The sequence below is a fragment of the Oxyura jamaicensis genome, chromosome 2, assembly GCF_011077185.1.
Source record: "Oxyura jamaicensis isolate SHBP4307 breed ruddy duck chromosome 2, BPBGC_Ojam_1.0, whole genome shotgun sequence".
NCBI lineage: Eukaryota > Metazoa > Chordata > Aves > Anseriformes > Anatidae > Oxyura > Oxyura jamaicensis.
In genome coordinates this window covers 88,092,529-88,106,125 of record NC_048894.1, presented here as the reverse complement: position 1 = coordinate 88,106,125, position 13,597 = coordinate 88,092,529, and the positions used below count along the sequence as shown (strand labels likewise).

Here is a 13,597-nt window from a genome sequence, read left to right as displayed (position 1 = left end):
TATTTAACACCATCATTTTCACAGCTCAGAATGAATCTGAAGAAAAGTTGAACCTCATAATACAGCAGTATGGGAGGCAACTCACAATGTCTGCCATATGACACTACAAAATCACCATCAGAACAATTTATAAGAAGAGAATGTAACACTGAAAAAAACACTTAGCAGCTAAATAATAATAATTATTATTATTATAAAAATAAAAAATCTCTCATTTCTGAAGTCCCCTGCCTAACAGAGGAAAAAATGTGGTCCAAGTATATATGCCCTCAAAGACATGAGAATTTATGTTTTCAAGACTAAATTCTAAAATAACTAATTTCCTATTTCTTTGAAGTGCCTTTTCTCAGCTAGTAGCATTTTTGAGGGCTAAGCAGCTGATTAAATTTGTCAGCGTATTATTTGAAATCATTCATCTTTCTCAGATCTTTCCTCTTCTGATAACAATTAATGAAGGGATGGTGTTATATTGATTCCCTCCTTGATAAAAAGTGCCAGCCTCTAGATGACTTTGGAGCTCCCTTCTATCCAAATCTTAGTCCTTGAAAGACTTCTAGGCAATCCTAATACTATTAGTCTCTCATTTTTAAAAGGCAGTGCCTTAAGGAAAAATTTCTCTCTCTGACTTGACAGTGTCTTCTCATCTCACCTTCCCATGCCAAACAGCCTTACACATTTCCATTTTGGAACAAATATTTGTAGTCAAGAGATACAAAAAAAGCTTTTTCTTCACTTTTCATTTTATTCCCAAAAGAGACATAGCAAACTGCCATAACAGATAAATACATTAATAAATATTTAGAGGACCCAATAACAAATAATACTGAAGAAAGGCAACACAGAGAAGGAAAAGAAAAAGAAACATCATTCTTATCAAGTCAGCGATGAGCAGTGAGTGATAAGAGAAACAAAGTAGTTCAAGTTCCCTTGAAGGAAACAAAGTACTTCAAGTTCCCTTGAAGTAGTCAACACAGTACATAGCCAGAATTTCTGGATGAATGTTATTAAGAGTGTAGCTGTGATTGTTGTTTATGATGTCTGCATTTAATATCTGATCAGTTTGGTGACCAACCTCTATTAGCTATGTCTTATTATTATTTTTTTTTTCCATTTAAAATTGAGAAACTCTCTTGAGAAAATTTAGACGACATTATAGCATTATAAAGAGGAGTGTTTTTTCCAAAGCAGTTGTAACTGAATTGAAGAATACAAGAATACAAAACCCAAGGGACTTTCTAATCATGTGTCTTAATTGTGTGGTCCTATACTCTTATATCAATGAAAGATGTTTCCTGTTCTTTGGCTGCTGATAGGATGGGGATTAGATCAATCTGAGATCTCATTTGAATGCAAAATCCTGAACCACTTAAACATCAACTAGATTTTGTTTTTTGCTCTAACCTGGAACAAACCAGGCAGGAAGACATAGTTTAGAAAGTGTTTCACACATAACGTATGGCTTTGAGTCACCTACCTCTGAGATCTAACCCTGCCCTCAAGAACAGTTACCAAAAACCTTAGACATAACCAAAAAAGGTTTTGTTGAAATTAAATAAAAGTCAGTACTGCATCATCCCATGCATTCTGTAACTGAGAATTTGTGAGCAAACTGAAAGTTTTTCTTTTAATTATTTTTTTCTCACTTCTCTTTTCTAGAACAAGGAGAGCTGTGAATCCAGCCACTTGCTTACTCCCCCTGATCAGTGGGATGGGGGCAAATATAGGAAGTACAGGAATGAGAAAGCTTGAGATTCAAGACATGAAGATCACTTACCAATTACCATTGTGGGTAAAATAGAGTTGATATGGGGAAAAATAATTTACTGACAATAAAAATGAATATGTAATTACTGATTTGGGTATTAGGAAGAAAAGGAAAAAAATAAGGAACAAACATTTACATACTTAGGGAAAACACCTTTCTTTCAATTTTTCCCAGTTTCAACTTCACTCCAAATTTCTCTCCTTTCTCCTTGTTATTGCTGCAGGTTACATTCAGTCCTTTCAATGACAGACTAACAGTATGAAAAGCTGTTTGTGGGGACTTACTGTCAGTACACAACTGTTTTACTCTGTCACTCCTTAATTCTCACTCTTTTCCTTTGCTGCGGTGTGGGGTCTGCACATGCTGCAGGGATGTATCTGCTCTGCAATGGAGCACCTCCTCCTCTTCTGACCTTGGTGTTTCCTTGGTTGCTTCTCACTTTTTTTTTTTTTTTCTTTTTTTTTCACTCCTCCTTTTTCTTATCAGCGTTTTCTGACCTTTCTTAATAACATGAACTGACTATTGTAGAAGATCAAGTTTGAGACCAGCTAAGGAACCTGAAGGTGAGTAAGTCCATGGGACCTGATGAGATACATCTGCAGGTCCTGTGGAATCAGGTAGATGTAGTTGCTAAGCCACTATCCCTCATATCTGAGAAGTCATGGCAGTCTAGTGAAATTCCCACTGACTGGAAGATACATAGAAAAATTCAAAGTAAAACTCAACAGTGGTAGAGGTAATAGAGATTAAAAGCTAAAGTCTACAGAAACGGTAGAAAAGTCTTATGAACAGGCTTGTGTGAGTCTAAGTATGTTTCAAAACTGAAGCTAACAGCTGGTAAGGAATGAAATAATCTTTAGGCACATTAGTGAATGAACATGCTATTCCATTAAATTTATGTTACCTATCTCTGAAAAGCATGTAGGTATGACTGCTACTGAACACAGAATAAGGAACTAGCTGGAATCCACTGAGTGATGAAGAAATAAAGAACAAAGAAATTTCTTAGGTTTTGAACTGGCAGCAGGGATAGAAGCATGGCCATGGCAAAATTTCTCAACAGTAAAGTCTCATTTCAATATTTTCAATTTTTTACATGGTGGTTCCTAGAGTCCAAGAAGAATCTTTTAAAGATAACTGTGAAAAACAAGATTATCATCATAACCTTTTCTGCAGTACATTCTAAGCTCCGAAAGGAAGAGTTTGGTGATTTATGAGCTTAAAATAATTATAAACAATGCATTAGCTGCAGTTCATGTTGGGAAGAAAGGTAGGCGTGCTGACGACTTCAAGATGTCACAAGCAGATCATTAGCATTAGCACTCTGAAGCAGTGTAATTGAAACTTTCAAATGTTAAATTCATAAGATATTGTAATGAAGTCGATTGATAGTTTTCTTTTGATCTGATTGAAAGTGCAAACAATTGTCACATGGGAAAAAAAAACGTGGAAGTGACATTTCTTTCATCATGCTTAAAGACATCGGGCCATATGGTTAACTACACAGTCTATTGAGGAAGAGAATACCTTGTATTGACCTTAAGTCTCATAGCATCACTACTCAGCCCATATTTTAAGATAAACTGTCTAGTTTTAATCTTATCTTATTTAATCTTTAATCTAATGTAGTCAAAACAATCTTGCTATTAATTCTCTTGATCAAGAGAGAAAGGATAATATATGAAAATGGGGGAATGTAGAAATTAATATATCAAGACTAAATAAAGACTGATTGACAGAATAATTATCATGACTACCAGCTCATCTTCTTTTCCTTTCAGGAAGGAAGGAAACATGGAAACACATTTTTTGCCTTTTGGTATCCCAAACTGCTAATCCCCCCCCCCCCTTCTGTTTGTTTGTTTGTTTGTTTTTCCTCCCCTTCATTTCCTTTTTTCCTTTCATGGATCTATTGCAAGGAAATGTATAAATATGATGTGCTCAATTATTAATCATGTATCATTCAAGCCTGGCATGCAGCTTGAGAAATAAAAATGCATAAAAGACTGAATTAAATCCCACTTCAGGAGTTTTACCTAAAAATAGCTGGTTCCTGAATCAGCCACATCCTGTTGACCGTATCACTGAAGTACCGGGCTGGAATTCTAAGCAATCACAAATCATAAGAAACATTCACATTAAATAATAAATAAATAAATAATGATGATGATGATATTATTATTAATAATAATAAATAAGTGAATGTAACCTTACCTGAAATCAGCTGCCCTGCTGCACAGGTACAAAGGGCAAAAAAAGCATGCAGTCTGTTGAACGTGCTTGCCAAGTCATGCAGTGATAGGATTTGTTTGCCCAGATTACAAAGGACTGACATTAAGAACAACACAGAGCAGAGCTTTAAGTCACAGTCTGGTTTCGGGTGGTCATCTTGAATAACTCTGATTGGAATTTATTAAAACACTGTTTCTCTATTGTAAAAGATCAAGACTTCATCAACATGCAGCCCAGGAAGCCAACTGTAACCTGGACTGCATTAAAAAAAGCATGATCAGCAAGCTGAGGGAGGTGATTCCATAAGAATAGTAAAAGGGCTGGAACAACTCTCCCATGAAGACAGGCTAAGAGAATTGGGGTTGTTCAGCATGGAGAAGACTCTGGGGAGACCTTATAGAAGCCTTCCAATACCTAAAGGGGGCCTGCAGAAAAGCTGGGGAAGGACTCTTTGTTGGGGGGTGTAGTGATAGGACAAGGGGGAATGGTTTTAAACTAAAAGAGGGTAGATTTGGATTAGATATAAGGAAGACATTCTTTACTCTGAGGGTGGTGAGGCACTGGAACAGATTACCTGGAGAACTTGTGGATGTCCCCTCCCTGGAAGTGTTTAAGGGCAGGTAGGATGGGGCATTGGGCCATTGATCTAGTGGGAAGTGTCCCTGCCCATGGTAGGGGGGTTGGAACTAGATGATCTTTAAGATCACTTCCAATCCAAACCATTCTATGATTCTATGATACTATGATTCTATGATTCTATGAGCACGTTTTCTGAGGTACCACAGACATGACTGATGGGCTGAGCTTTGTTCAGTGGTGGGTTTATTGCAGAACTGTCTGGAACCAGCTGTGATTTGTATGGGACAGCCCTCTCTGCCTGTTCCCACATCCCCCTTTGCAGCCTCCTTGCTACCAAGACCTTGCCATTTACACCCAGTCTGAGGACTAGGGAAGCAAAGACTTCTTTAAGAAGATGCTCCTTATGAAAAGATATAAGGGAAATATATATATAATAAAATAAAATAAATATTGATATAATTATTTTTTAAATTACGGTGGCTTCAGCCATCCCAGCTCCATTCTGAAGTAGGTCTCCAACTCTTATCTGCTTTCTGGTACCAGTGCTGTCACTGATAATGAAATTAAATCTGAAATGAGATTCTCAGCTGCACACAGCAGAAACATGTGGTGTCATTTTATTATATTCAGAGTTTAATATGTAATTTGCTTCATATATATCAAAATATATTCTCTGTTTACCCATTAACCACTACAAGTGTTTTTGTTTGTTTGTTTGTTTGTTTGTTTGTTCTTGTCACATTGGACACTTGTCTTTCTCTGGAATGATTACAGTTAGTACAGTAACAAACCTTTCTGGTAGTAGTCCTGTTTTGTTAAGAACCTGCTTATATAGTGATTCTTCCAAACCTATACACATGGTAGTATAAGTGTTGTTGAAAGACCCCTCTCCAGTGGATGAAACATAGATGGAGAGAGGGAATTACTGGCACATTCATCCTGCCTCCTACAGTCTGTGTAATTCCATTGGCATAGCTTCAACTACACAAGAAGCTTTGTGTTCTGATTCATCAGTAGACCTGGTGCCACCTTCTTGAGTGATGTTTCTCTGAAATTTCCCAAACCATTTTATTCTTTTGGATGATTAGAGATAGTCATGACTGTTTTATAACATTTCTGTGACTCCACTTGTTTGTCACCACCCTACAGCTAGGAAGTGGTATCTGGGGTGCTTTTGTGGTGTGTCAGGCACAGCATTGCTGGCCAGGTGAGGGAAGTGATTGTCCCATTCTATTCTGCTCTGGTGTGGCCTGACCTCAATTACTGTGTGCAATTCTTGGTGCCACACTGTAAGAAGGACATAAAATTACTACAGTGTCCAAAGGAGGACTACAAAGATGGTGAAAGGTCTAGAGGGTTTGGGTTAGATATCAGGAAAAAATTCTTCACTGAGAGGGTGCCCAGGCACTCCCTAGGGAACAGGATCCCTGGGAAAGTGGTCATGGCAGCAAGTCTGCCAGAGTTCAAGAAGCATTTGGACAATGATCTCAGGCATATGGTGTGATTTTTGGTTCATCCTGTGTGGAGCCAGGAGTTGAACACACTGATCCTTGTAAGTCCCCTCCAATTCAGGACATTCTATGATTCTATGATTCTATTCTATGAAGCTGGAGTCCTCAAAGCTAAACAGGTAAAGCATTTTGTGCATTTGCTTCTCATCCACTTCAGCAATCTTGTATGGCTTAGCAGCTTAACTTGCTGAAATTGAATATGGAATGCAATAGAGAAGCCATGATAAAATGAGGACAATTAGAACATTTTGGAATCTTCACAGTGGGGATGTTTCAAGCACAGCCTCTATTGTGGCACATATAATGGCAAATATTTCTGAACACTGGCTCAGATAAGACTTCTATATAACAAACCCATCTTACAGAATAAGATCATTAATCTAGGAAATATTTAACCTAAGGAAATATTTAGCCTAATTTTTTTTTTTTTTTTTTTTTTTTTTTTTTTTTGGGCAGTATGAAAAATATAGGTCCACATAATTCTATACATCTACACGTGCTTGTTTATGTGCTACATACTTCTGGGAACTAGTAAAAGCCTAGTATGGTGAAGAAGGAAAAGTGCCTAATTGAAAAAGAAAAAAGAAAAAAATAAAAAAATGAATCACTCTATATATATTTCAAGGATAGACATTTGCTACTGATAATTACTGATTAGCAGGAAAAATGTGAAGAAAACATAAATTATCCATCTGCTTCATCCATCTGCTGAGAAAAAAAAAAAAATAAAAATGGTGTCATTAACAGGTTTCTCAATAATTTTGTGTGTTCTGTGTACATCTTCATGACAAATATCTTAGATACATATATTTTTTAACTTAATAGTTAATCACACTAAATAACATTTAATTTACTGAATGACAAGCAGCTGTAAGGTTGCCATTGTTTGAAACTAATGAATAATAATAGAGTAGAAATTCCTAGATGCCTCCTTAAATTATATGATAGTAAATCAGTGACTTCTTTAATGTATCTGGCAAAAGAGTTTGTTTTACTACTCAGAATACTTAATAATTTATGTTTCATATTGCTTTAAGTAAGAATTTTTGGTACAAAAATAATTTGTTTCTCTTTGTTTACTTAAACTCTATTTAAATGTTGACATACCTTTCAAAATTGAAAGCAATAAAGCTTGGTGTAAGCTTCAGGTGGAATTGTATTCTCCAAGTCCATCTGTGGGAGTAATTGATGAAGAGACTTTTTTTTTTTTTTTTTTTTTTCCTGTACTTCCATTTTAGAAGTGTCAATCACAAACATAATAAATGAGGAAGACTCCTGAGTATTTTTTTAAATATTCTTTATTTTTCAGTATTCTATTTTGTATTGGTCCTGTGGGATGGGAACCTTAGAAAGGGGACATTTCTAGTTAGACACATCCCATCCAGTGTCTGGATGTCTTAACAGCTCATTCTGTGATATGGGATGAGACCTTCTATATGTACCAAGCATCTACCATGTCTAATCCAGACAATGCCAAATAATCCCACCCACTTTGCATATAATCAGTAGGTCCTATGGTTTGCAGGATTGTCAGCATTATTGCACACTTTATTTGTGCTGCTACAAATGTATAATACATCCTTTCAGAAACTATTTCCTTTCTGGGTCCAAAACATATACTGGAAAGTTAAAAGACTGCACCAGTATCATTCCAACAGCTTTTTCCCACTGCCTCCTTTAGCAGCATCACTGACATCTGATTAGAATGAACTCCAGGCCAGTTTTTCTGTTGTTTTGTTTTGGTTTCCATTAAGACAAGTAGTTCTTGAAACTTACACAGATGTAGGGCACTATTAGGTCACTTCTTTTTTGTTATCTTTTGTGCTAAGAACTTTAAAACAAACAAACAAACAAAAAACACAACAAACCACAAAACAATAATTTACTATACTTATGCATATATTTAAGCATTTGCTTAAATCACCTTAGCGCCCTCAAGACTGAAAATCAGGTTTTCTGTGGTGATGCTGGAAGGGAAGCAGTTCTGGGTTGTCATTGTATGTTTGCAAAAGGTAGTAAAATGACATTCCTGTTCAAAGCCCTAATTACAAGTCTTTCTCTGTCTGATGCTACACAGTTGGTCTGTGTATTACGACAGGTTTGCACTGTTGAGTGATCAGATGAAAGAGCAGTAGTAGTTATGGAAGAAATACCTTTGCATTTTGCTAGATAAATTGATATTAATTTCATTGGGTGTTTCACTTTATTGTAAAGTTGTCCTATCAACATAATTTTTAACAGCAGTGTTTTAGTTTAGCTGTTCCCATTAAGACATTTCATTGCTCACTGTTGTAAGAAAATTGAAGGAATCCTTCCTTCTGTTTTCTGTCTTACAAAGGAACCCAATTACTAGGTGAATCCTAGGATTTTCACTTCTTTTTTGTCTGTACTTTCTTAGACCCCAAGAACTGATGCCATATCTGCACAAATGTAATGTGTAGTGTACCTGATTCACCAGAGGACATTGAGGTGGTTTGGAAAATATGTTAACATTTATTTTTCATGTGTGAGTTCCTCCTTCTCTGTAATAATGTACAAGCAATGTTTTTGAATTCAATGTTGGTTAACATCCAGAAACTGAAGTTTATTGTGGGTTTTGTGGGTCATATGAAAATTTGGATTTTTTTTTTTTTTTAACAAAAGTCATAATCTCTTCCTCTCAATATTACATACACTTACATACACTGATTTCATATATAATATACCTAAGTGCTTAAAAATCTAAAAGTCATATAATTTAAAAGGTCATAGTTATACAAGTCTTTTTAATAAGAAATATTTGAGATTTTGCTTCTTCAAAGATTTATATGAAATAGTTTATTTTAAGCAGCTAGTTTTCAAAACCAATCTTCTCTCTTGTTTTTCAAGTTCATGGTATATAAAAAGAGGAAAGAAATTAATATTCTATTATGCACATTTTGGCTTCCTTATGAGCTGTAACTGTAAATAGACTCCTGTGCACATAAGACCTCTTTCTATGCCATTATATCAATGTAAAGGAGCATTTAAATGAATGGAAATTTCATTGGCTCCCATCTGAGGGTCTTCTGTACTATCGGCATGACACAGTTGGGATTCAAATCCATGCTATTGGATGGTTAAGACTGGGAAACAACAAAACTTTAAAGGAAATGCCCACCAAAAGCCATTTTTGATCAAAATGTTTGACATACTTTGAAACTTTGGGGATATTACTAGTTTATTATATTACTGTAACTTGTTTATAGCTTTATTTGTTGCCATTTCTTGTGACTTTTATAACAGTGTGGAAAAATATCCTGAGCTGCAAGTATTTATAATTTCCAAGCTCAAACAAATCTGTCACTGGTAGTTACAGGGAAAATTATTATATCTGTGAAATGTACAGAAGACTGTAGGATGACAATCAACTGCCAACACAAACCAACTTCTCTGTTGCTCCTTCCCCATAAACTTAACAGCAGAGATAGTTTGAGTTGATAGAACACTTTAAACATTTAGCTTGTCAAATGAAAATATTATTTATTTATTTTTTTCCACTTTCATAACAAAGAAGACATTATTTTGTCTTCTTTCACCTTGTAGGAATTGAGTAGTAAGAATTACATTATTCTTGTGTTCTTTAGACTGATGTGTTGGCATGAAAAGCACAAAATAGGAGAAAATGAAATAAGATTTCAATTACACTTGACTCTTGAGAAAGTATACTTTTTCTACATCTTTTCAAGTATCTCTATGAATTGGTTGTGATTCATTATTATAGACAAATTTAGCTTTCTTCTTTGCTGCAATCTCCCTCTGTTGTTTAGATAAAAAAACAGGACAATGTATATTTCATCTATATGAATGTATGTGCAAAGTTTATGAATGTGAAATCAAATAAATCAATATTAGGAAGCTCAGAATGAAAGACTGAAGCCATTTATGAGAACACGCATTAAGCAATTTACTCTTTGCTTAGCATTGTTAAGCTAAACTAATTATGGAAGATTAACCTGTAAAAATGTATATCACAAAATATGTTGATCCCATTCTTGGTCCTTAATGCTTTTAGCTTTGTAAACAACTTTTGACATGTACCAATAGTAATGTCAGGGACAAATGTTCCACCATATGGCAGATAACAAAGGTTTGAATTATTCTCTCTCTCCCTCTCTCTCTCTCTCTCACCCTCCACCCCCCCACCCACCCCCCTTACGATAAAGACTTTGAGGATTGGCAGTATTGGAGTCTGTTTGTTTGTTTGTTTTTAATTGTGAATTAAAGGATGACATCACTGTAGAGATTACTTATTATTATTAAGCAGATAGAAGCTTATCACTGAAAAAATATTAGGTTAGCGCTAATATCCCTCCCCCCCCCCCCCCCCCCCCGCCCCCCCAGTGGCCACTGCTCTAATATAAATATTCAACTCTGAGAATTAAACAAATAATAGTAATTTATAAGATTTGGTGTTTATCATTCAAGTTTTCTAGTACTGTTCTTAACACTAGTTCTGAGGAAGAAACAGTCAGTTCTAAATCAGTCTGCCAAGGTTTTTCTGTAATCTATGGGCTCAGCAACCCTCCCATTCCATAAATTTCATTGAAGAATCTACAATAGACAACTAAGAAAGGCAATGTCAAACATGTTATGAAACAATTTGCACACATGAAGTTCCGGAGATTAAAGAATACTGGTAACCATTGAACCAGAGGAGAAATTACACAACAGGTTCTGTAGCAGTAATAATCTTTTGTTACTATTACAGAAGTACGATAGATTTTTTTGCATGTAACACAAAAGGTAGCTGGAATAGTAGAATATTGATGTTATTTAATGGAGCTGGAATATGTTTCTTTTAAGTTCACAAGACATAACAGCTCAAAATGCGTGTGCTGTATTCAGATGACGTATACCTTGAAATACAGAAGTGCTTCATACTCACGTTTTACTCTTCTATTAAAAACAAAAAACATTGGAAATATCTTAAGAATTTGTAGAATTGAAGAACTAATGAGGTCTTGAGGACACCAAGTAAGAAGTGAAAAACATGAGCCAGGTAATAATAATAATAATATATATATATTTTTTTTCTATTGATGTTAAGCCTAAATGATGGAACTGGAGAGAGGGGGCAGAAAACAACTGCAGTTCCATTACCATATAAAATATTATTTGTATCTAAATTTGTAGGAAAGGGGCTTCTGTCTTAACTTCCTTTTGAGGATTCCTTGGAGCTAGAAACTGATTTCTAAACAGCTCTTCTGTAACAGCGTAAAATTTTGAAACCACATATTTGCTCCTTTTAGAAGATGTTGCAACATCCAAACAGATTTTTAGAAGCTGTAAAACTAATGTCTAGATCTGTAAACAGAAATTCTGGACCTGCCTCATCTGAATAGTTTGGGTTTATTATCTTAGGACGGGAGGAAGGGAAGAGGAAAGGAAGGAGGAGACCTAGTATAATCCCTTAGCATCTCATGCAAGATTCAAAGGTTTTTCAAAAGTCACATTGATTGTCTACCACCCTTATCTTTTTTTTTTTTTTTTTTTTTTTTCCTCTGACACCATGAAAAGCAGATCACAATATGGCACTTCCCTTGGTAACATCTGAGTTGTTACATCACATTATTCTCAGTAGTCTAGAATCCTGCTTTAATTTCAGTTGGTTCTTTCATCTCACTTCCTAACACATGGTGATTTACACCTAAGCAGCTAATAGCATAAAACAAAACACAGTATTAGGTTAACATAATAATCAGAATATAACTTTAATAATATGCGGCCAAAATACTTCTGAAAAATGCCGTATGTAATGCTGTGTTTGTCTACTTGACTACGTTCATACCAAAATATTCATACAAGATACACAGAAACATGTGAAATATGCATGATGTTAAGCATTTGGTTCCTATTGAGATCAATGGAAACGTACGTTTCCAAACTCCGCATGGGCAATTCTCACAACATCCATTCATAGATGACTATTGCAAAGGGAAAATAGGGCATTTCCTCCAGAGTTCTGAAATTTTGTTTGCACAGTGCATTCTGAAAATGAGATTTCAAACAGCTTTGACTCTTTTTTCTTTTACTTTCTCTTCAATCCAAAATACTGTGTTTAATTCAAAATACTTGAACGGGGATGGTTTCTACTTTAAACAAAAAATAGTTTATCAGTAGGCTGATAAACTATTCTTACTAAAGAGACATTTTCAATATGTAATATCCCTAATGACTCACTAACTTTGTGTTGAAATAAAAAAAAAAAAAAACTTTTTTTTTTTTTTTTTTCCTGATAATTATTCCTGGTTTATCTGTATTTGACCATACTTTTACTATCTTTATAAATGCTAAGACTTTTCTAAAACCAAAGACTGACCATTCCCAGTCAAGCTTATGATTAAGGGGAATAACATCTGCACTAATATGTTACCCTCTTACAAAACATTAGTGTTACTCTTTGATTCTGTATCATATTTATTTATTTTTTTCTACTATGAAATTAATGGAGGAAGACTTAAGGGAGTGCAAGAATGGGCCCTTCTGGACATTTTGAAATAAAATATTAGGGCTTTAAGCCATGGATAGGTGAGATATTAAACATAATTTTTACTTCTTTGTATTACTTCAAAAAGTGGAGAAAACTCTTGGCTGACCCCACAACAGCTACTTTATGCTATTGTAAATAGATCATAATAAGCATATGATGTACATGATTGTCTATGCTGATAGATGACAGGGTTTGGATTGTTCAGCACCAGTGGAATGATGGGAACAAGAAAAAAATCCTTCTTGTCTGCAGCTGCAAATGGAAGCAAATTTTCTTTCCAGACTTAATGAATGTACCTCATGTAATGCATATTGCTATAGTCAACAGCAAAATTTTCATGTACAGTTCTCAGACAAAGTATTTTAATTAAGAATATCAATGAGCAATGACAATACAGTTCCAGAAAAAAAAAAAAAAAAAAAAAAAAAAAAGGCAAAGAAAGATGTTTCTTTGGCTATGTAGAAGGAGTTCTGTGAATACAGGTTGTCAGTTTAATAAATTCACTTTCCTAACAGTCTTTGCTGAAAGAATATGCTTTAAGCCATCTTGTTTTATTTGTCTGTTTTCCTCTTCTAACCTTTACATGCAGAATCTGACTGTAAACCTGCATTTTACAGTCTCTAGTGATCAAATCACTTCATTCTCTATAAACATCACAAATTAAAAGGGCTTTCAGCAACTGAACTCCAATACAACATACACAAAACTAAAGTAATTCATTGTCTAGAGACCATAACAAATTTTAATGTGCATTTACAGAGTAAACAGAGGGTTGAAAGGGGTCAAACCAGTGGAAGTGAAGTTATGTTTTACAAAATCCACACAATACTGAATTACAAACTAAAAAGTAATGATCTGTCAAAAGAAAAAAAATGAAATAAAATAGAAGAGAAGAGAAGAGAAGAGAAACAAGAAAAGAAACAAGAGAAGAGAAGAGAAGAGAAGAGAAGAGAAGAGAAGAGAAGAGAAGAGAAGAGAAGAGAAGAGAAGAGAAGAGAA

At 34.9% G+C, this 13,597-nt stretch overlaps 1 protein-coding gene across 1 annotated transcript in view; it reads right to left on the bottom strand.

Annotated features, from left to right (window-relative positions):
- Positions 1-472: 472 nt before the first annotated feature.
- The window catches only part of VSTM2A (V-set and transmembrane domain containing 2A), a 37,199-nt gene continuing 24,074 nt past the window's right edge, over positions 473-13,597 (bottom strand). Inside the window, exon 3 of the mRNA XM_035316394.1 lies at positions 473-766. Within this exon, the coding sequence (XP_035172285.1) occupies positions 669-766 (98 nt within the window). The 3' untranslated portion in view covers positions 473-668. The remainder of the gene's footprint in view (positions 767-13,597) is intronic.